Below are 25859 nucleotides of genomic sequence, written 5' to 3'. Positions count from 1 at the left end.
TTGGCAATATATTCTAAAATAATAAATAAATAATCAATAAGAGTGAACGTTTTTCATTAGGATTTGTTTTATTTTTCGGATTTATACACTAATTTTTAACAGTCTAATTAATTTTATTTGTTATTAATTTCGCGTTAGTTGTACTTTGACGGCCTTATTCCAGAAAAAAATATGTTTAAAGTTCTAACGCATGACTGATCTAAAAACGCATACGACAAAAACAAGAAAAGCATTATTTAAAAACATATATATAAGAATAGTTCTTTTAAAGAAAAAATATTAAACAGTTGTACTGTTACTAATAAAATACGTTTATTTGTAACACGTAAATCAATGATTTTAGATTTCAATAGTGCGAGTAGAACATTTAAGTACTTAATGTACTTAATACACAAGTCGATCAGAAAAGTGTTGAAAAATTTCGTAACTAACTAAAACTCAATCGCAAATTGGCATAATGCGATTCGACTTTTATTATATACCAGTGCGATGTTGTTTGTCATATATTACACACTAAATCCTTTTTCTGCTATCTTTTTTTGCATATTGGCTTAGCAGTTTTTTCAGTTAACACATGTTTCGGGACCTTAACCTTAATTAGCTTAACGTATGATACGTTAATTCGGGTTGAATATCGATTGTGAAATTTGTTTCTTTCGGAATAGCTATACTGGTCGACGCGTTGAACTCTAATATAAAATAATATTCAATAAATTCCTTAGTTGGTTAAAAAATAAAATAAATTGCAGTTGATAATACAGGGCGTTTATATCGTAATACATTTCATTAGTAAGTATTCGTTATTCGCTCGCACTGATTCCATTCACTTGGGATGAAACTGGAAAAAATAGGATACAAACTTTTTTAGAAACCCACTTGGGAATGCTTTAAAATTAGGATGGTTGTTATGTTGTTAAGACTTTAGAACGTGCGATTACAACAAAACAAAATATTTTCTCTTTATCAGAGAGAGCTCTGCAGCCACGGATTGAGCTGACTTGGTTTATTAAATAGGTATACCGGAACCACTCAGCAACGAAATTTATAAAATTTTATCAGTTTATCAGAAGAACAAAGTTTTAAAAAGTCTATTACACAAAAGCTGTTGAAATGTCAATCGAGTTAGATTAAAGTTAACTAGGAATTGCAAAGTGGACCCTAATAGAATAGAATACAATAGAACGTATAATACACAAGAACCTATGAAAGGGGAAGTACAAAAGTTCACGGAATGGAGGGGATGGGGTGGGGTAGGATTACTTGTTTAGTACAATTCTAATTGCGAACTCATTGTTTGTATATGAGTTACGTTTTAAGCTCCTTACCTCATTAACTTACGAGTAATTGCTTGACAGACAATTAAATCTGGAAGAAAACTGGAACTGTAGAGAAAAATGAACACCGCGCTGTCAGAAAGTGTCAGACTAAAGCTTAAATTTAAACTTAAGCATGATCGTAATTTAAAAACAATTACTTACAGTGTAAGCGGTAAGCGTTACTAATGAATGAAGATATTTTTGTCTTCATTCATTAGTATTTCATTGTTATTTTTGATATCGTTTTCGTCGCTTGCATATTCAGTAGGCAATATTGATTTTTTAATAAATAAATTATATCCTGATTATTATTTTTATAATAATTCAGAGATTCGTTTTTTTCTATTATATGCTATCTTACAATGCTTTCTTTTTTCTTTCTTTCTTCTTCTTTCTGTCTAGTCTTGATGTGCTTGTTGATTCCCCAACTGAATATATTAATCATTCGTAAAAAATATTCAAATTTCTCTAATGTGCAGTTGTTTTGTTCCCATATATTTGAGACTTATATTATATATATACATTTTTTTATTATTCAATGCGAGTGTACATAATACTTCAGTTGGTTATATGAAGTTTAAAATTCGAGTATATTTTATTATATCATATGTCAGAATTTTATCTGATGCATGATTAATTAAAAACATAAATGAAGAAAATAAAAACGCAATGGTGCTTGCCCGGATTTGAACCTTTTGTCTTCTGTTAGCCACTGGGTAATCTAGGCTCTTTAAAACAATATCATAAGGAAAATATGTTCCAATACAAAATATATTGGAACATGTAAGTTACATGGAAATATTATTGAATATATCAACTTATATCAATCACACTGACACTGTCAAATCGGTCTGATCCCTGCATACAAATGATGGGGAAGACCACGATTGGCTGCGTGACCTTGTACATACTATTATTATTCAATAACGGACTGTATTGTGTCATGATCCTCAAATAGTAATGATGAGCGATTATGTGCGACAGTATTAACTAATAACATTAACATCCGACTTTGTGCCATTAAAACTACATATTAAAAAAATATTTTACTAAATTTTTAATCCATATGAGGGTTAGACTAAATTTATTATATCTTTCTTCATTTACAGACATTTGCGTTGGTAGCCTTGTGATTATATTTATTGTATCATACAAATAATGAGTTTTTATAGCTAGGACTGTATTAGCTATACACAGAAGGTAATTTGATAAATATTAGAAAAATAGCGGAGATTAATAAGCAGAATTAATACATTCATATTAAATGTAATTGTAATAATCTAACTTATATTATTTATCACCAGCCAACACAGTACTATTGTTCGAAATATGTAAGTATTAAAATAATCGATCATCAGCATAAAGTTGATATCACCATCGTTTATTTAAATAGCAAAAGATAAAACACACCTATTGATGAACACCTGACTCTATATACTGCGAGACGTCAAAAAGATAACAATCAAACTAGTTACATACAGAATAACTAAATAAATGTTTAATTCGAAATTGTCTATTTATAAAATGTCAAACTAAACTTATTTATATGTTTGTATAAAATGTATACAATCAGAACATATTTAAATGACTGCCTCGTTGGTCTTGTGGTCAGGACGACATCATCATCATAAATAATAGATCAGTCACAGTTATCACGCATTTTCGCATACGAAGTGTGCAATAATGAGATCATAATTATTATTATATTATCATGATGCAGTGCGAATTTATTTAATACCTCCTTTGTCAAACAGCTATTTCAAGGTAATTGTAATGAATTGAATTAAAAGCATTAAGTGCCATAAGGACTGACAATGCTTTAATTAAGGATTCCAATCTGTTAATCAATTTAAAATGTAGCATATATTATTAAAATAAAAGGTGTTAAATAATTAGAAAAAAAAAACCTCTATTTACTTAAGTATATATTATATTTATATCTTGAAGAATAAATAAATAATATTTAGATTTCTTTCTCGACATCACATTTTTTTTTTTTTCATTAATATTATTAGCGCGAAATAAACACTGATCATATGTATATAACTATATTGTGTGTATTATTATGTTTTAAAATATAAACATATCACCCACAGCGTAAAGCTACGTTTCGACTTGGTCCATGAAAAATGAAATTACTACTAAAAAACACAATTATTGCATAACGATGGCGATTAAATAAAATCGTTTATAAAAATCGTAATTTAGTAATACGCTAACGGGTAGGAATAAGGGTAAGCGTAGGCGTATGGGTACGAGTAGGCCAAGGGAGTGTTGTAGGATGCGACGTAGGCAGGCGCGTAGTATCCGTAGTCGACGAGAACTTGAGGCTTTGCGGAAACTGGTGCTACAAAGAGCATTGCCGCGGCGATGAAAAGCAACATCTACGAAGAAAAAATAATTTTGTAAGTACTTAAATACATTTTATTTAATGAGTAATTTCCGGTTTCTATATTCAAAAAATGATTTGTTTTGTATATTACGGTACGGTCCGATATATTTGTCTACATGGCGTAATTGAAAAATGACCTATTAAAAACTCTTTCTTGACTTTCGAAGCTGCATGTATGTGACGTATAGAAACAACCCTCCCGTTACGCAAAACGATTCGTCACTGATCTAAAATAACGATTCGTAATACTTAATACAATATTGTGTACTTATTATAGGTGTAGAGATAGTATAGTTGATTATCATGAAAGTTTTATTTACTGATTGTATATATTAGTTTGTGAAAAAGAGTAACTATTGATTTCCTTGCCAGTTTTATCATCGGTAGAATTTTATTTCCAAACCGGAATTACATTCAATTGAATTCTTGAGTTATATATGCATCTACTACGTATATTTTGATTATGATTTTATTATTATAGATTTAATGAGGCGCAATCTATCAATGCGATTGCATTAAGCAAAACACGAAGAGAAATAGTTCACTTTTAGTTTATTTTTTTTAGTTTATTTAAAGAAGTAACTCTAAGCCCAAAGTTGACTCAAATGGTTTAACCGAAATTTTCCTGGAAACTTTCTAATTTTATCAAATATTATATTCACGTAAATTTGATTCTTCAAATTTAATAGAAACCAAACGTGAAAAGTACCCTTCAAAACAAACAATATTATATGCAATAGAGAGGTAACGTATATCTAATAAACATAAACAACCTCCACCTTTTTTAAAGTCGGTTAAAAATTAAACAATTCCGACCGTAGTGGCGTTCAATATCTAGTTTTGTATGAAAATCAACTGAAACAAATGTCCCTTTCACCTATAAAGTCACCACTTTATTATTATTCCATTAACTAATAACGCAAAATAGTTTTTGAAAATCGAATTTGTTAATAATCTAATCTAAAAAAAAAATCTAAATAAAAATTCTTACCAGTTTGAACATGTTGAAATGTATTCAAAATCCGTTTCGTTAAAACAACAACGTCGAATCTAGAGACACTAGACAGGAATGTTGTCAGCTGCTGTGACTATAATGCTGTTTGATCCTAATCCCAATTCTTATATATACGAAGAACAATGTCCCGTCCGTGATTGGAAAAACTAATCACCACACCGTCTTGGACGTTCAATGATACCGGACATCTACCTACTATACACAATGTCACATTAAGCGTTAAGAGAACTATGTCATTTACATATTCAACCCGGATCACCGTAACAATAGATATACCTACGTGGAGGACTCAAAAAACATTTATTTTATTCGAGCCAACAAGGAACACGGATAATAAATATATAATATGTATGTAAGTTTGTTGTACGTTACTTACGCTTCTTATACTGTCTGTTAGTACGTACGTACTCCGTACTATCGTTATTGTAACAAAATTTATTACTAAAAGATATGGAGACCCAACTACTAAAAGTAGGAAAATAGGTGATAAAGACTATACCTACAAATACAAAAAACCAAAATACCTTATCTTTTATAACCTTATTTTTATTATACCTTTTATTTTAATTTTTATAACATAAGCACTTAGTTTATACATTTAAATTAATGAATTAGAAATGTTTTAGTTTGACCTTAATAAAAAATACTGCATCAATATTAATAAAACTTACAGCAGAAAAAGCAGTGCGTTTCGAAAAAGGTTGCATAATTCATGGCAGATAAAGTCAACCAACAGTTTTATTTTTAGTAATATAAAAGGGTTTCACGTAGTTCATTTAATTTCAGAATCCATTTATATCTACAAGTCAATATACATATTTATGTCAATTTGGAATGAAAACAATCCTCAGAATAAAACAATGCTATTGTCAGTGGCAACCTTGATATGTATCGGCTTTTTACATTACAACTTTTATTGCTTAAGATATTTATATTAATTAAAGAAAAAAGAAATAAGATTACCAGGTTGATTTATGTTCATTATAATATATATATTCGAAGTTGGCATATAAACTATAAATGTACACGCAGATTTTGCACGTTTTATATAAATATAAGTAGCAAACAATAGAGTCTAAGGGCCAGAAATGAGGGAGATCTTCACTTTATATAACAAAATAACACATTGTATGAAATTTAAAAGCCTTTTTAATCCTATCGCGACTTAAACGATCACTAAAAAAGGATTTTTGCATATTTCAATTTCAAACGGTTTGGAAATGAGAAGCGTAACTTTGCATCTCTGTGTCAAGACGAGAAGCTAGAGAAATAAATTAAAAGTATTGTAAATTTATTAAATATCAGGTTCATCATTTTTTTTCATCCGTTAATTTTTATAAATCAGTAAATAGCTAACTAAAATTCAACATACTTTCAATATGTTAAACGATTTATTTAATAGAACAACGATATCGCTGGCGCGTAATAGATGGAAACTCTGACAACTAAGAAGCTTTGAATTATTTTAAGCGCTCGCCACCAATTTTGTGAGTGCGAAGTCCTACAAGGGTGGGTTAATTACAATGTTAGAAGCGGGTTTCTTTTTTAATTTTTTAGGACTTATATAAAATATATTAAAATTTGAATAAGACCTAGCAATTAAATTGTAATGTAGATAAATACTTAAATTGAATCAATACTGAAACTACATTTTCCTATTGTATAAAATTAATATAGTAAGGTTTTACTATCCCTATATCAAATGTCTTCAGTACCTACACATTTCGTAGTAGTGTTACTTCGAAGTGTGAGTACAGTACCTACTAAAAACTTCTGGTAAACATCGAAACAACTTTAAATGTAGGTACACATTACAGTGGATAATAAAATTGAATCTGTTTAGGGTTGCTTTATATCTAATTAGTATTAAACATTGTTGTAGCAATTTTTTTTAACTAGTATATAGGAGCACAAGCTGCCGTGTTTACATTACGGTGTAATGAACCATCATTAAATTAATTGTAAAGAATCGATAATATATCTATAAATATATCGCTACAGCTCGTTTAACCTCAGGAGATACATAATAACTAAAAAAACAAAAAATGTAGAAAATCGTAGGTCTTAAAAAAGCCTACACAAAAGTCCGCGATAGTATCTATCTATCTCTTAAGGTCAACTCTTTATAACTATTTTCTATCTACTACAACTAACTGTCTATTACAAATTAATAAAAAAATATAGGTTGTTTGCGAAGCTATTTTCTCCAATTCATTTGTAATCCTGATCGGATGATTGGAAGATAACGAAGACAATAAAATTACTATTCATATTTCTCATTTATAAAATATTTATATAAAGTAACCAATAAATAAATATTCCTAATAACTTAACACTTTTTTGCTAAGCGCCCTCCTCATTTTCTATCTTAATTCTATACTGATATTATAAAGGTGAAAGGAACTCTGTCTGTTTATCTGTTATGATTTTGTGGCCAAATCATAAAACATTTTTTTACCTAACACGACTAACTAACCCCTAAAGTTAATGCTAATCAATTGTCTGCGTGCGAAGCCGGAGAGTGTTGCTATTAGTGTTATATAGGTTGTGTTTTTGTCGTATTATAGGTTACACCTATAATACGCCAAAAACTAAATAAAATTGGAGTGTCTGTTTGTAATATTAAAATAACCGATTTTTACTAAAGGCATATGTATGCGTTTACACACGCATACATATGCTATTTGTATACACGGTACATATACCAAAATAACATTTTTTACAATTTTTGTATGTCTGGCTGGAGTTTGACGGGACTTTCACTGTTAGATAGCTGATGTAATAAGGATTAACTTAAGCTAGGCTTTTATATAAAATAATAATAAAGTTACGCTGCAATGACCATATACTGTCGAGTACCGCGCCCAGCCCTCGCGCCGCTGTTACGTCGGTTTCCTCCCATTAACGACTTAATATCACAAAAGCTGCCTTATACAGAATTAATAAGATATAATAAAATCTGCGAACAGAACAATAACTTTTTTGTTAAATTCAAAAGCGCACGAAGTCGCGGGCACAGTTAGTATATAATATTTAAGGGTAATTTTGCCATTCTAATCCATTCTATTCTATACAAGTATATAAGTGCATACTTGCAAGTCCTTACAAATCCTAACATCTTTCAAGCTTTGGATATAATAACATGATAAGTAGTATAGGTAAGGTAGTGATTGAAACATTTTACTATCTGAAATCGACGGAATTAGATTTATACGTTTTAAATTTTTGATGACGACTTTTTTACTATACCATACTTTACCTATTATTTTGTTTATGTATATATTATGTATATGTATATTATATACATATGTATGTAATAAGTCCGATGTTTTTCCTAAGACTTTTATGTTACCAGGTTGATGAAATATTTAAATTATATAAGTAGGTATTCATTACACAATCTCCCAGATATTTCACTTCATCACAAACAAGTAACCTCTGCTATCATTCATATGGTATAGTTATATTAACTGGCATATCCTAATACGATAATGAATTTCTACACACGTCCTACTAATTGAGGCCAATTAAGTATGCGTTCATTTAAGACTACCTATGTGCCTAAAACCTTCGATGTGATTTAAAAGTTTTGAAGATAGAATAATTAATACCTAGGGCTCTCTCTTTGCAGAAAAAGTATTTGTATTTAAGTTTCGATTTTCACCTGAGCCTTTAATAAACATTAATTTGTTATAAATTCTTTTGTAAAACGTACGGTAATTTATTATACTTATTTAGTTTTGGACATATATTATTATTGTGATAACTATCATGTTATTTTCATTTGGATAGTAGCAAATTTATTACCTAGTAGCTAATCCCTTGACGATTACGTCACTACCGACGAAGATGTAGAAAATTTTAAGCTTTTTGTCTTCCAAATGTTTCTGCAAAACAAGCTTTTGTTGGCGTCAAGTTGTTTTTGTTTCAGTTTCTGTCATTTTTAAGCTTGTTGCGTGTAACAGCGTATGTGTGTATAAGCACAACTAGTATAGTCAGGCGATACAAAGCATCGTGATGCTATTACATTATTTTTTCCGTATATATTTTCTATGGGTTATATTTACATATTCATTTATTTCATAATGTATAGAAAATAAAATGACATACCAATCATAATAAATTATTGGAATAATTATAATATATCGGAAATACACACTAATATAAATAAAAAAAATTAAAACTTTGAGTAATATTGATTGTCACTCATAGTAACCGTAAATATTACGATGCTTGCGATTTGTTGAGTAATTTTATTATCAAATTTTGACGTAAACTTTTGTATGATAGGCAAATTCTACAAAAAAATTATTACTCTTTAAGGACACTGATCTAATTATAAATGGCAATTAAATTATGAGTTTATAAAAAATAAATACAATAAATTAAAGACAACAAGGTTTTTTATTTGTTTATTTGAGGTAGGTGGTAGGTTAAAGTACCTAAAAAATGCGGGGTTCCTGCTTCTAAACAAACAATATTACAAATTCAATTTAATTGAGAATCTCATTTTCATTACGTCCTCGGCGTGAGTGGTCGGTGCGTTATGCCAATTTGGACGTTGCGTTTCAATGGTAATAGATCATTTTGAGTTATTTTAAGTAACTGATAAATATTAAATTACTATGGGCATCGCTTAAACATTCCTACCCTTCTCAATAAGTTATTTTAAAATGAGTCCCATGTTAAAAATAACGTTGATTAATAAGCAGATATTCTACCGCCAAACTTCAATATTTAGTATATCTGTTTTCCAGTTTGAAGAGTGAGTGAGCCAGTGTAACTACAGACACAAAAAGCATATAAAATTTTGTGCGAAATTGGTGACATTATCTATGAGCGGTGGTAACCGCTTAGCATCAGGTGGCCCATGTGCTTATCCGCCTACCTATATCCTAAAAAAATGGCCAAAATTCGATCAGGAAAACATTATATAACATATATTACCTGATATATTATAATAGCAGATCTAAGTTAATCAAAGTAATTAATAAAAACTTGATCGAGTCACAGTCCGTCAAGTCAGATATTAAATGCGAAAAAAAAAGGCATACCATATTTAATAGGCTAGTTCGTAATGTTTGCCTATTCAATTAAATATTTTAAGCAAATATACCTACTTACCTTAGGCTTTACATCATAGCGTAATTATTCCTTAGCCTACCAAATAATGAAATTCTCAATTTTAGAAAATCATTTTGTTCTTAGAAAAATTGAATACGACAACTAAGATTTCTATAAAACAATATAAAAAGTAATTCCTAATAAATGATTTTAGTTTATTAATTTTCATAAGGCGCTAATGTCTATGGGTAGTGGTGCCTTATCATCAGGTGGCTCGTCTGCCTACCGATGCCAAAAAAAAAGAAAAACTATCATCTCATGAGCACCTATAAAAGTTTTCTTGCAATGTTTCTAGCATTATTTACTATTTCAATTATTTTTAAATATTTTATGACCGTAGAAGTTCATGAGTGACACCAAATGCTCGTATTGATTTGTTTTTTTTTTTTTATTTTGATTTATGGTTATTGAGCTTTCAACATACTTTTTTTATTAACGTTAAGTCTATCTATGACAATGTTAATTATAATATTTTGAAAATTATGATTATTACTACTTCAAATAACAACATTTAATTGTTACATTTATATTTGTAGATAAAGGAAATTGTAATAAAAACGTATACTCTTCACCTATAGATACTTGTTAATCAGCTAGATAATATTATTCATTCTGTGCTCACTTATTACTTTGTAAAGAGTAGATTTTATATATAGTGTTCGGATAGTGTACATAATGTCCGGATGTATAACTTTCGCTGTTAATATTATATATTACCTAGATAGTCAAAAACGTCACTTCCCTTATAATTATTTCGCTTAGATATTTTAAACTATGCAAAACCGATTTTAATGTGACTTTCATCAATAAACAGTGTAATTCAAGACGAAGATATATATGCATAATACTTGCATATTATAGTAGAGAAAAATTTCAACTTTCCTAGCCGGAAAAACTAAGATATTTTCTTTTTATGTTTGTTCTTCAATCTAAAATGCAGAGACTGATAGCAAGTAGTAGGGTATAAACTATAATAGTTAAACAAGACTTATAAACATAATAGTGATAAAGTACAGTAACAAGTTGTTTATTTAAGAAGTTATATCGTTTTCACATTTATAATCAACCTGTACTCAAGATATTGAATTAAAATATGAAATTTTGTAGCAAATGATAAAACTATTATTTTATTTTAATTCCTTTGGTTAGTTTAACTAGTTATTCGCCTGAATACATAATTCCAGGTATGTTCCAAGAGCCACAAGCTTTTTTGGTAGAACTTTTAAAAATATATAGGTACATTTCATTTACTTGTTATATCAATAAAAATAAAAACAATTATTTAAATCATATATTGTTTTAATCGTCGTCTAATTTTTGTCTCGCATTGCGCTTATTTAATTTTCTCTTCTTAAATTCAACTGGACCCTCACCCAGTGACTCTATGCGCTTTTCTTTGAATTGTATAATCTCTGGTTCCATCACAACGGGTGGCGGAATAATTTCCTTTTGCGATTTTGGTAATTGCAAGTCGATTTTCACCTCTGGTCTGAAAACAGAGATGTTGTAAAATAAAAGTAATGCTTTTATAATTTTATAAACACTGATGACTTATTCCATGCGATTTTGCGAACAATTCTGCTATATTATGCACTACAAACAGCTCATATAGTTATAGAATCATATTTCTTTATTTATGTTGCAGCTACTAAAAATTAAAATCCACTTCAATTTAACTTCGAAAGTTCTAATAACAAACGCCATCTTTTCATTCAAGTTGATAAGTTATGGTGAAGGTTGAGTGAGCCGTGGCATTAAAAGGTAACATTTAACATTATGGTTGGTTATGCGGTTGATGAGTAAGGAATAATTTGTATTTCTCACAATTTATATATCAAGGGACAGAGGTGACTGTTTGACCAACATGAAGTCCATTTGATAAAAGTAAAAGTAAGCCTACAAATGTCCCACTGCTGGGTTAGTGCCTCCTCTTCTTTTGAGCAGGTTTATTTTTTATTCCACCAATGCATTTTAGTAGATATATAATTATGATATGTCTAGTCTATTCCAACCTTAAAATAGGAGAAAAGCAAAACAAACATTTGACAGCAAATTGACGCGATATCATTGGTCGAGAGCTTTATTAATCTATAACTCTTTGCGAAAAAATGGCGTTTTGAACGTCGACGAAACTGTAATCGGAATTTTAGAAGTAAAATTAAAGTGGATATGAGTAGTTAAGTGTAATAGTGATGTATTATAAATAAAGATATATTAATCAAAACTCTTAGAAGAGCAAAATATAGCAAATCGCATGAAATACATAAATGTCAGATTTGTTTATCTTTATTCCTACTTCGACTGGAATGGGCTATGCACTCAGCAACATAACTAGGTTTGTTTAATCTAATATTTTATTGTTATTTGTGTATAATTTATTGTTTGTTCTTAACAAACTATATTTTTTATAAATCTAATATTATAATTTACTCACTCTTTCACAATCGGTTTCCAAGACCCATAAGGTTTACTGATAGGTGCTGGTCCAAAATGTACAGTCCGACATGGTGGAGGCTTGTCTTTATCAACAGCTAACTCTCTCATGCTTTCTCTTGACATATGAGCTTTAACTTCCATTATAGCTTCTTTTTGCTTCTGTTTTCTAAGGAAATTATTTTTTACTAATTATAAAAGCATTATACAAAAAATACTTCAGACCAAAGAACCAGTGGAAGAAACTCAATTGTATTTTTTCTTTTTATATTAATTTATCATTATAATGATGAATTATTATTTTTTTAAATGGCCGGGATGCTATTGTTTTAGCTGCAAATTATAATAACCTTAATTCATTCTGTAGTCATTATTTTATAACAATTTTCTATATTATGTGTATTCTAACACATAATATAGAAAGATGTTGCTTATTTAATTACTAGTAATTTCGTTTTTTTTTGTATAACTATATTAGAAATACTATTTCAGAAATTTTTATTATTACTCTTTTCGTAATTCCTTCACCTCAGAGCTTTATAATCAAATATTAATTATAACAACTTAAACACTAATTATTACTTTATTCTCTTCTCACGCTTCTGTGTCTCCTTCTCCTTTTCTTCTTGCTGTGCCAATGATATATAATTATCTGGAGGGTCCCAGGTTGTCTCTGAAATAGAAATGTGCAATCTTAGGTACACAGTATATATGATTTCTTCAGTTACGTATATAAATGACAATATAAAACCTAGTAGATAATAAAAAAGTGGTAAGATTTATAAGTCCGTTATTGATTACTTTACATGTTTAAAGTTAATTTTATGGAGCTTAGTTTAGTTTCAGTTGCAGAGTACAAGAGTGCCCCCAATTTATATAGGGCAATAATCGGGCAGACGGATGGTCATAACCCTTTGTGAAATATGTTTTAAGCACTGAACAAACTCCTACAAAATCCACAGCATAAGCGTAGTTAAGTCATATTCTATGTTTATAATTTTAGATTTACTAAAATAAAATGTTTTTTATAGAATCATCTTTATTATATTTACAGTTTTTACCATTCGTCTGAGTATTCCAGAAATATGTGCCATCTTTCTCTTCATTTTTAACTTCTTTCCATAAGGGCGTTTCTTTTGTGCTAATGTTACTGGATACCACAATATCTTTACTATTGTTTCCACTTACTTCCAACATTTCATTGATGCTCTATACGATAAAATAAGATTATCTTGAGTAAAACTATAAAGTAAATTTGCTAATTGTATGAACATTATAATTACACTAAATTGCTGTCAACAATGGTATGTTATTTTATAATCATATTAGTAACCCATACATACAATCATTCAAGAGGTGTAATTAAATATAATGAATATTTACTTGTGAAGTTAGGTCAGCATTATTCTGTATGTCTTTCAAATACGCAGTCATCGCGGCCGCTTCCATTTTTTTAATATCATCTTCGATTTTCTCCTTCTGTTTAAATTCCTTTGCACTTCTTTTACTCAGTTGATTAATATGCTTCTTAACACTTTCTTTGTGCTTTTTACCATTTTCATGGAATGATACAGACTAAAAAGATTTTTTTTTTAATTATTACCAACAATGAACGAGGACTTGTTAACGGAAGAAATACTTACAACTTTATTGTCAGCAAACCAGCATTTGCAAAATTCGCAATATTTACGATCCTGCGATTTCCAGTATGTAGTCCTTAAATGATACAAGAAAAACACAATAATATTAAATATTTGAATACACGTTAAATATTTGAGTATTGATTGTTCCATCAAAAATAATTATATTATTGGGTTTACTTACATGTTAAATAATTACAATTGCAATTGTTATAAATTAACCATTACACTATAGGTAAATATAACTTAAAACTAAAGTAATATAATAGAGCTGAAAAATATAAAATACAATAATAAATAATTGAAATAAACTTTCATGAACTTGTAGAAGTAATGTCACTTTTTGACAGTTCATTCATGAACCATACCTTAAATATTACAGAGTATACATTATACAGTTCAACAGATCCAACAGATACAAAGCGAATATAATAGATTCTTCAAATAATGAAATGTATGCACATAATAATAAATTCTAGCTACACGATGTGAATCAAACAATGTTATCATTTTATCACAAAAAAAAACTTCAATTTTGCATAGGTATCTTATACAATGTTAAATAAATGATTGAATATAGATTTAATTATTATTATAAAGATCGCAGCACATTAAATAAGTTTTACATAAATTGAAGTCTTATTTAAATTGCAAAACAACCTGTTAATTCGTTTTAGATAAACACCGTATCAGCATGTACTATCCCTCCATTTTGTTTACCATATCTTAAATTACCGTAGTGAGAAAAGTTAGACGTTTCGTCTTATTGAAGATACTAGTGTTTAAGTTTCAATCTGATAATTGTTAATAAAAAAGTAACAGCGTAATGTGATAAGAACAAATAGTTGATCGATATTATTATAATTATTATTGAACCCTCAATCGATAACAGTGGGTCATTAAACCTTTAAGTTGGAACTTAGAACTCAGCAGTACAAGTGAGTATAGACATCAATATCATATTTAAGGCTTAATTGACATATTAATTGTAAAAGTCGTATAGTATTATAAATATAATTTATATTAGAAAAAATATATTTACTAATATTTTTCGTTTATATATATATATATTTTAAATTAAACTCAAAAACAAACCTTCAGACGATTAATTCAATTATTAACTACATTATGTGTGGTAAAAATATACGTTGAAATACTTCGTAGTGGGTACAATAAAAGTTTAAAATATCTATGATTGTTTAGTTTTAGCATATAGCAACACATCTGCTTGCTTACTTTGTGATGTCGTCTTCGAGTATCGAGTGTCGTCGTCTTTTTTAAAGTTTTATCAAGGTGATTTTTGTTTTATTAATGATATTTTACTATTAAATATTCGCCTTAAAAGTTTCTATAACTGAAACTAAATATACGGTGCAATAATTTTTACCTTCATTTAACTGTTTCTATTTAATAGTTTATATGGCGGCCATATTAAATATAGAAGTTCTTTTGTAAAATTAATCGCAGCAAATCTTCTTGATCGATTGCCAATCTCGATTAAATAGTTTTGGTAATTAAGATACGTAACTTTTTTTTAAAGACTAAAGTTTTAGTTACGTACATTTTTATTATTGTTTTCATATATAGTAGCTCCAGTTTAGTAAACGTATATTATGTCTTATAAGTTGATGGTATACATTGCTTGTTGACGCGTCTCAAATGTCTTTGATGGAAGCGTACTTTGAATGAATTTTGTAATTTGCTTACTGTTGCAAATATTTTCGGTCTCAGTTGGTAAATCTGAATAATTTGTTTTTGTTTGTTACAGATATTTCCGGACTAAGTTGGTTAACGTGATAAACTTCTAAAGTAGCATATGTATTTAAAAGTGACTTATCGTGAAATTTGTTTAGTGTTGGACTCGAATAAAGATTTGATAAGTTTCTAATTTTAGTCACCCATAGAGGGCTTATTTGGTAAAATGATGACCGAAAATAGAATTAGTTCAAGTAATCACGTCGGAAACATGAGCAGTCAGAAAGGGTAGGATTATAATTTTATTTTCTTTTCTTTGTTTTGTACAACCAACTTTCTCTAACATTCTTTTACAATTATTACAGAGATGTTGATAAAACTGTGGAAGATATTGGGTGGAAATCAAAATTAAAACTACCGCCTAAAGACAGAAGAATCAAAACCAGTGTAAGTTTACAAAGTACCCACATCTTAAAAAAACAAAATTTTATTTTAAGATTTATTAAGTTACATGATTAAATTATTTAATAATTGTTCCAACAGGATGTGACAGACACAAGAGGAAATGAGTTTGAAGAATTTTGTCTTAAAAGGGAAATACTGATGGGCATTTTTGAAAAAGGTTGGGAGAAACCATCTCCTATTCAAGAGGCTTCAATTCCCATCGCACTTAGTGGTAAAGATGTATTAGCAAGGGCCAAGAACGGCACTGGTAAAACAGGGGCATATTGTATTCCAGTTTTAGAACAGGTAAAAATTAAAAAAAAATATTTTCAAACCTGAATCAAACATGTCTCTTTTAAGAAATGATGATACTTTTGGATTCCCCTTCACTTGATCATAAGTGAGAAAAAACAGTTCTGATTATGACATTTTCATAATTCTTTTGAATAGGATTTCAATTTTATTTGTTTCTTATTTAGTGTGTCTTGGTTGTAGGTTGATCCAAAAAAAGATACTATACAAGCCTTAGTTGTGGTACCTACAAGAGAATTGGCTCTACAAACATCACAAATATGCATTGAGCTAGCAAAACACACAGACATTCGTGTAATGGTAACCACGGGAGGAACAAACCTGCGAGATGACATAATGCGCATTTACCAAAATGGTAATGGGGTTTGAATAAAAATGATGTTAATTGGTCATAATAAAAACCCATGTTTAACCCATTCATTGCTATAGAAAATGCTTAAGTAGCGATAAAGGAACCATAGATTTATATATAGCATGCTATTCGCTCTAGCTCTATATAGTGCACTACAAACAGTTCTTGATTAATAGATATTTATAATACAACAATATTCCACTTAACTACTAATATGCACTTTAGTTTTAATTGCAATGGTTATATATAAACATTGCCAACAATTAAGGTGCAATTTTTATTATGTGTCCTTTATAAATACCAAAGAGTATTCAAGATCTTGACTAATGAAAATGGTCATGTCAATTTAATGTTAATATAGTTTATTGGTCTTTACTACTTCTGTGTGTATTTGGAAGAGTCTTAAACTGTTAACAAATATCAAACTAGCCATATAATTTTTGCAATATTCTTTCAGTTCAAGTAATAATTGCCACACCAGGGCGTATGATTGATCTCATGGATAAGCAAGTTGCAAAGATGGAAAACTGCAGGATGTTGGTTCTTGATGAGGCAGATAAACTTCTTTCTCAGGATTTCAAAGGCATGCTGGATACAGTTATTTCAAGGTTAAAATAATCAATGTTTTTTTTTTATATTGCCTATTATCTTCTTAAATTTGTATTAATTTCTTTAATACATTTTTTAGACTACCAAAAGAACGTCAAATATTGTTATTCTCAGCAACTTTTCCGCTGAGTGTTAAACAGTTTATGGAGAAACATTTAAAAGAGCCATATGAGATTAATCTCATGGAGGAATTAACATTGAAAGGTGTAACACAGTACTATGCATTTGTGCAAGAGAGACAAAAAGTGCACTGTTTAAATACATTGTTTTCAAAGGTAAGGCTGTCTAACTATTCAATATTTTTAATATGATAATTATTTATTGCCTATTTTCCAAGTAGAATTAAAATATATTTCAAAAGTTAAAAGTTTTATAGTAATGATAATCTATATATCTATGCCTTTGTCCTTAATACCCTACAATAAATAAGTAAAAGACTAGGAAATGTATAATTAAAAAAATAAATAGTTTTATTAAGTCTCCAATACATTTTTTTTAATTTTTGACAGTTGAAATAGGAAAGAAAGTAAATGAAATGTGTTATTATTAAAAATAATATTATTCAGCACACGTTATAGTTATAAAAAAAGTATATAGTATAAAATATATTTTCTGTTATTTCTGGAATCAATTTATTTGACCAAATTTCTTACTAATTTGTAAAAAGCCTTTTCACATATCTCAATGTTCACAAAAAAGAAAGGTAAAGTTCTATTGTATTGAAAAATTGTGTTCTTTTTCTCGTTTTATTTATTAGCCTTTAATTTTTACAATGATGTTGTGCTTCTTGATGGCTTAGTTATTTGTAGTGGGCTTAAGTAATACCATGATTTATACACTGTTTCTAATTAGAATGATATTAGTTAATTAAGCTGGACCTTTTGCTCTTGTCCATAACTTAATATCATGTATAACATGGTGCCTTGCCTTGCTTTCGTTGCATGCAGAGCTTACAATGCAACTGAATTACACTCTGTGTAATTACATTAATATTGTCACTTGCACAATCGGTCCAAATATGTGCTCCCATTATTCCTCCTGTCTTTTTTAATTAATTTTTTCCAATCTTTAAAGTTTGGGTTATAGCTAATAAAATCCTCCCTTAGTTGCTTTAAGTTGCAGAAGTCCTTAGCCAACTTTGTTGCTATTAGTAATGGCTTATATCATACACAGTTTTTTACACGTTTGTAAATAAATGATAAATTTATCATTTATTAACTTAATTATTTAAAACATAACACATAAAAATCGAAATAATATGTTTTAGTAATTTTATAAGATTGAATCAAATTTAATATTACCAAAAAGTCAGTAGTTAATCTTTGTCTACAAATAAATTAAATAATATACAATTATATTTATCCTGCATGAAAATCTTATAATCTGACATTATTTAAGATATGTAGACTTAATTTGTTAATGTGCACTATAACCAAATGTGCACTTTGTGCTTCCCTTGCTTTTCGAATTATGGTCTGCAAGAAGTCTCAAGAGATAAATGCATACTTTATATTTAAACTGTTATTTGTTTTGTAGCATGCTGTGTGCAATAATTAAATAAATGATTTTAATAATTGTGTTGAAATTAGCTTTTTAACATGAAAATGATTAATATTTTACTAATGCTAATGATCTGTATAAATTTAAGATTAAAAAAAAAGAAGATGTATATGTGGTGCATACAGCATGACATGGTTATTGAATTCTAAAAACTTTATTCGTTTTGTGCTCATGATTAAATTGGAAAGATTGAGTTTTATAGTATAAACCAGGATAGCAGTGTCCCAATTAAATTAAAAAAATACAAAATCAATCATGGTGAAGATATTCACAATGAAAGCAAGATAGCTTTAAAATTATAAGTCTGGTAGTATTATGCTTTGATCGTCAATTGAATGGACAACACACTTGTTTCTTATCTGGCCAATAAATTATTTTTGTGAACATAAATTAGTTTATTTCTGAACTTTTGATAACATTATTGTAACAACAACAAAGTTTCATTTAGTGCTGAGTTCACTGACTAAACAAAATAAATATGAACTTATCTGAAATGAATTAGGGTTATTTATTTTATACAAGTAGTTAAAAATTTTAATAATAATTTTATACATTTTTATAATTAATTCAAAAACAATGAATATATAATAGTCGACAAAGAGCAAATAAATATATATATAATAAACATTTAGCTCTATGATAAAATATTTTGTTCTGATTTATTTTTATAATTAGTTTTTTTAATGTTATTAATAATCTTTATTTTAATTAAAGGATAAATTGAAGAGATATTTTCTTTGTATAAAAAAAATATTAACATTCAATTTAGTATAAAAACATACATTAATAAAATAAAAAGTTGTTTATTATAGTACTGTTAAGATAGATGGTTGACAACAATTTAAATGCAATTTTGAATAAAATTATTTATTGTGTGTATTAACACAATAGTGGCTATTTATCCTATGTTCAACTTTCGCCATCACTAAATAGTCTTAACCCTAAAGTTCACAGATTTTAGTTCAGCATTATTTATATGTACATATATACATTTTAGAATTTAATATATTTTTAGTGGTTTTCAATCCATACAAAGCCTTAATGACTAGTTCGGAATTCCATCAATGTAAAGACTTTTTATTCTCATTTACGATATATCATAAAAAAATTGTGTATTATATTTTTACAGCTGCAAATAAACCAGTCCATTATATTTTGCAATTCAACGCAACGTGTGGAGTTGCTCGCAAAGAAAATAACCGAATTGGGTTACTGCTGCTATTACATCCACGCGCGCATGGCTCAAGCGCATCGTAATCGAGTGTTCCACGATTTCCGCGCGGGCCTCTGTCGCAACTTAGTGTGCTCCGATCTGTTCACCAGAGGTATAGACGTGCAGGCGGTGAACGTGGTCATCAACTTCGACTTTCCGCGCATGGCGGAGACCTACCTCCACCGCATCGGCCGCTCGGGACGGTTCGGGCACCTCGGTATAGCGATCAATCTGATCACGTACGACGACCGGTTCGCACTGCACCGCATCGAGCAGGAGCTGGGCACGGAGATCAAGCCGATCCCGAAGGTGATCGACCCGGCGCTGTACGTGGCACGCGCGGACGAGGACGACGTCGGCAAGTAACGCCGCCGGCCCCTTCGCCTCCTGGACTTACTGACTGGTGAATGGAATTAGGATAAAATTACAAAAACAAAAAACTTATTTGTAAAAAGTGTAATGAATTTATTGTAACGATATGTGCGTGTATATAGTTTATCGTGAAATAAGACTTGAACCTAGAAAAGGTTAATTTTTTAAAAGTGTATATAATAAACATCGGAACTTACGAAAGGCACCTTGCGCTCTTTGTCCATATTGGATTCTGTGTGCGGTTTCCTGCGATTGTTAAAAAGTAAAATATTTATCTGATTATCCTACTTTGTGAGAGTCTATCTAAATTTGTCAGTGATCAAAACATAAATTGTGGTAGACTTTTAACTTGTGCAACTCTACCTACCCATACTTATGTAAAAAATTTGAGCTAGCACATATTTAATTTAAAACTTCACATAAATTAACATTTATATTTATCCGCGTATGGGTAGGTAATAAGACTAGCTCAAATACAACATATCGAAAAATAATTCATTGAATATATCAGCGTCATAGTTGTTGTTTCTGGCCGCTTGAAACAATGCATTTACTTCGAGCCGTTCCTATTTGAAATCAGGTTAAAGCAGCAAATTGACACAAGATTTTAAATAAGCTAAAAGTCACAAAAAAAGAACTAGAATTACCTGTGATGTGATTATTTATTTGGATATAGTCATTGTTGCATTAACTTGATTTTGCAATTCTTATATTTTATTGTTAATTTAAAGCGGTAACAGTCACAATGTAAAAAGAAAAAAATGTAAGGTCTTGATCTAGAGAATGGGTTGTTCAGTAATTTTCAAAAAATTATATTGGCATAAGGGGTACTTTAAAGAACAACAGTCTGCCTACTGACAGCCCTTTTCTCAAATCAAAGATTACAATTGAAAAGTTCACTTGTGACAAGCTAACAAAGCAGGGGAATACATTCATTATGTTTAACGGCTTGCATTATGAATATTGCTCTGCTTCTTGAGGGGTTATAATGAGAGCCATTTGTGTTCAATTAAATTTAAAAATGATGAGCTCTCGGGGTTTAAAAATTTGGGATGTCTCGTGAAGAGTTATATAATTGGTCACAGTCAAGGTAAATCTAAATGCATATTATATTTATAAAAAATATGTTCTATAAACACATTAATTGTATACTGCCATTGTTTGACATCATTGTTTAATTTATCTTAAAATATTCTCTGTATTGCCTTGTTTTAATCTTATAAATATTTAACAGATTTTGATTTTAAAAACAAAGCAATTGTTAGAGAGAGAAGTGTCTAGATTGTTGAAATATCTGTAACTGTGATATCAAATTCATCACCAGGTTATACAAATATGGTAATGAGATGAGATGTTTTATCTTGATTTTGTCTTCCGATTACTCTTTAAATTAATTGGGGTAAAGTAGTTAATTTCTATTTAAAAACAAAGTGACAAATGTGCTATAGTTAATATAAATCGTCTTATTCTTAATAGTGATATTCGATTAGTACAAAAATATTAGTGTTTTGGATTGTCTTAAGAATGGAATAACTTACATTTTAGACGTCTCATCTGTTTGCCAAGTGAAAAAAGGCAGCATATCATAGATATTTTTATAAAATTCTATTTCAAACAATAAATCATGAACTTAAAACCTAAAAACTATACAAGAATATATCATAAAAGTAAATCCTATTTTTATTGAGCACATCAATTGAATTAAAATGTCATTAACAAGTTAACTAAAATTGTTTTGATATTGTTTACATTACAAAAAAAAATCTTCAAAACTTCCAATATTCAGGCTTAAATATATACAACATAAAACTTCAAGCTAACCTTTGCATTTCATCCAATTATATATTTCAAGATGTTGATTTTTTCTCACATTCGTTTAAATGCATAGTGAATTTACGAGAAATGTGGAAATGGAAATATTTACACATGCTCTACGTCATGTGCAAAAATGTTTGTAATATCATAAATATATTTTTGTTAAAAAAATGGGCCAAAAATAAACTCTTCACATAATGTTTTTGTTTTAATTCGAATTTTGAAATAACATAATTTTAATCATTCGCGTCCTCTCGGTGTCGCATACAAATTGAATCCAATATTTACGCATGTCCCTATAGCTTATTTATCTATTAATACTAAAGAACACAACAATTTTCGATGAGTTGTTATATTATATTTGATAGTACGTGCAGAAGAAGACTAAGAATAAGATTTATGCCGAAGGACTGAAATAAACAGTAAAATACTCAATAGTATTTACACTATAGTACTCACAATATAGTTAATTTATTAGCAAATCGCGTGGTATACGTAAATCGAAGGTTTGTTTATCTTAATTCCTTCGATTGGAATAGACTAGATTATCATACAATTAATCAATCTAATGATAAAGTTGTTTATTTGTTAGAATAGGCTAACTAAACACTTACAAGAGTTAGATAGCTTCCTTAAGCCTCCTTATTGTTCTTACACTCACGTTTAGTCCACGCACCACATTCAGTTCTGTTTTAATGTTTACTGATGTGATTATATCGTAGGGAAGTTGAAACAATCTAAGCAATCGGTCGTCACGACGGGTTGTTGCTCAAGTTCTGCCGGTACCAGGTCTCCTTTTCTAAGAACCTGCCGCTACAGACCTTCAATATACTCTAGAAACCGTAGACTGGTTTAAATTTAAATTTCTAGCAATCGTTCGTTGATCCAAGCCTTTCCGCACGAATGCCACAATTTGAGCGGTTTGTTCGAACGAAGTATTCATATTTATGATCACAAAAATTTTGTTGAATTTAAAAGACTATTAGTCAATACTGTTATTGGTAACAATAATTTAAATTGTAAATGAAAAAAAAGAAAGAATTAATTTCTAACTTTACACATACACGACATGAATTTGAGACGGCACACCTTTTATTTTCCCGCCTATAATTTTATATTTTACTGCAGTTTGCATACTTATCAAAAGTATTAATTCGAAAGTAATCCTGAACTTGGATGCAGTTTCCTTCAGTGTTTTATTTTTTAAATAAATTTTAAAGTAAATGTGTAATCAAGTTTTTATTTTTGGAAATGGAATGAAAACACGTTCTAAATAAATATAAGATATTTATTAAGCCTTTTTTATTAATATTTATAAAATCATATAAATTCATCAAAATACTTAAGTCAAACTGCCGGAAAACGGCGACTGTTATCTATTTTATTCGCACTTATAATATAAGCGATTTAATTAAGTACAGGTTAGTAAATTTTTGTGGAACACAGTAATTTCAGTTAAAAACAATATAATAATACAAAATTAAAAACAAATCTAAATATAAATATTTTTGGGCTTTATTATAAGTCTACATTTTGAGTCAAATGGCGTCAACGTACAGCGTTGTTAAATGAAATAAAGCTGCGGTTCGTAATTATAATTTTTAGAAATTTTTCCACAAGTCCTTGTACATATATTTTACTTAATAATGTTATAAAATTATTAATCTCATTAATAATTATAGGTTTATTAATGAACATGAAAGTTTAGTATTAGAATTTTTCAGCGCTGTACGACATGTTATTAATATAATTAAAAAAAAATTCAATCTTTTATATTCACGTCATTTTAATTGTAACAGTACGTAAATTTACGAAAATACCCACGTTAATAATTTTTATTCGGAATTAATTGCTACCGCGAAATACGCAAACACAACAATATAAACTAAAAGTCCGTAAAGAAAGCTATTATATTTAAAGATATTATATATATATATTGTTGAATACTGAAAATAAAATATATAAGTTTGAAATTATAAAAAAGTGACTTAGGTACTTAAAATTAAACTAGTCCAAATATAATTTAAGGTTAAGAGGTGGGAAATGGAATATTTATGTTGCGTTGTCAGGTCCCCTAAATTTGAAGTGACAAGAAATTTCAAGTTAAATAAAAAGACAAAGTATACAAACATTAAATTATTATAAATCGATTCCTTAATGACATGAAAAACTGCTTAAAATTAAGTATTAAATAAAAATACAAACTCCTTAAAATGAAAGTATGACTTAGCAATTTAACCAACGAACATATACTGTTTTAAATATGAATTAAGAACTATGTGTGTGTATATATATATATAGTAGGTTCTGTGGGAGGGCTTTGTACGCTGATATCAATGGATATGCCATGAAATGCGGTCAAGGTAGAAATGTCATTTTGTATGCCTAGGACATTTTTTCAATGTTGTGTGAAGATATTTTTAAATGAGTGTCGGTCATGTATCTGCATTTGTCTTATGCAATGGTATTTGGGCGAGAAAATTTTACTTGTTGGTGGGGCTTGGTGCAAACCTGGATAGGTCATTAGTTATTCTACCGTAAATCAGCAAGACATAGTATTCTTATGTGCCGGTTTGATGGATGAGTGAGCCAGTATAACTGCAGATACAAGGCGCATTGGTGTGGATGTACGGAACGGTTAATGTTTCTTACAGCGCCAATGTCTAAAGGCGGTGTAGACCACTTACCATTAGGTGGCTCATATACCAATTTACGTACCTTTTACTTAAAAAGCAGCGAACTAATACGTGATTATGACGTAGCTTTCGGATATCTGTGGTTTTGTAGATGCCAAGTTTAGTGTTTTACGTTGTAGTCGTAGTTTTATTGTTCCATACTTATTCAGAAAGTATTTTGATTTTTTAAGAGTCCACACCTATTTCTATAAAGATAAATAATATAATAATAATACATAAATAAATCATTAACACGAATTACTCTAATATATATATATATATTATCAATATTGAATTAAGTCATGAAATGTTAAATTCATTGTCATTTTAAATTCTTGGATAACATTACAATTTGTTGCTAAAACTATCTAAAATACATTACATTCATGTAGACTTGACAAGCCATTATCTTATGTATAACAACATCGAATAATATATTACATTAAGTACATTGGCATGGCTGGACGACTGACAGGAAATCATTCAATTCAAAATACTATAATAAAAAGTTAAAAGCAGTCAGTTATGTATATTTAATTTTATCGAGGCAAAAAGAAATATATAAACAATAGGCCCTTTTAAGATTCGGTAATATTTGGAACGAAAGTTTTTTACGCGGTTCACAGTAGAGTGAAATGTCAGAAATCGTCTCTTAAGGAAAAAATCATTATGCGCACTCAAGGCGAGCTTTCCATTTAAAATATTAAAAAAAAATAGTTTTCTTTTTTGTTGTTGTTTTATTTCACACTTGATTTTTAGTAACAATTTTGTCATCGTCAATTAAATATTCTCAAACGTTGTTCATTAATTTTATCGTGTCTGTTTGTGTTATTTTATATTTAATACATAGTGAAAACAACTTCGTTCGTTCTGTCGTGGGACACCTTTCGAT

General features: G+C 29.1%; 2 protein-coding genes and 1 long non-coding RNA gene across 4 annotated transcripts; 1 reads left to right on the top strand and 2 right to left on the bottom strand.

The window, feature by feature from the left end:
- Positions 1-3228: 3228 nt before the first annotated feature.
- Positions 3229-5060, bottom strand: LOC135193453 (uncharacterized). Its single transcript, XR_010309245.1, has 2 exons — positions 4700-5060; positions 3229-3700 (listed from the first exon to the last, which is right to left on the bottom strand). It is a non-coding gene; the product is annotated as an uncharacterized LOC135193453 (long non-coding RNA).
- Positions 5061-11125: 6065 nt separating this feature from the next.
- Positions 11126-14138, bottom strand: LOC113392985 (WW domain-binding protein 4). Its single transcript, XM_026629658.2, has 7 exons — positions 14105-14138; positions 13924-13996; positions 13664-13855; positions 13342-13489; positions 12863-12953; positions 12282-12449; positions 11126-11336 (listed from the first exon to the last, which is right to left on the bottom strand). Coding segments are annotated over exons 1-7 (864 nt in total). The 5' UTR covers positions 14107-14138; the 3' UTR covers positions 11126-11146.
- A 956-nt stretch (positions 14139-15094) lies between these two features.
- LOC113392978 (ATP-dependent RNA helicase me31b) lies at positions 15095-22490 on the top strand. 2 transcript variants are annotated; one of them, XM_026629634.2, is made up of 8 exons: positions 15095-15213; positions 15689-15903; positions 15981-16062; positions 16159-16365; positions 16555-16726; positions 17181-17331; positions 17412-17607; positions 20022-22490. In XM_026629634.2, the coding sequence occupies exons 2-8, from the start codon at positions 15842-15844 to the stop codon at positions 20469-20471; spliced, it is 1320 nt and encodes a 439-aa protein (XP_026485419.1). In that variant the 5' UTR covers positions 15095-15213; positions 15689-15841; the 3' UTR covers positions 20472-22490. The 2 variants fall into 2 exon arrangements, with proteins under 2 accessions (XP_026485419.1, XP_026485428.1); XM_026629643.2 differs by lacking the exon at positions 15095-15213 and adding an exon at positions 15300-15430.
- Positions 22491-25859: the final 3369 nt, after the last annotated feature.

Source organism: Vanessa tameamea, chromosome 10 (assembly GCF_037043105.1).
Source record: "Vanessa tameamea isolate UH-Manoa-2023 chromosome 10, ilVanTame1 primary haplotype, whole genome shotgun sequence".
Taxonomy (NCBI): Eukaryota; Metazoa; Arthropoda; class Insecta; order Lepidoptera; family Nymphalidae; genus Vanessa; species Vanessa tameamea.
Note: the sequence above shows the minus strand (reverse complement) of the source record. Positions and strands in the feature narration are given on the sequence as shown.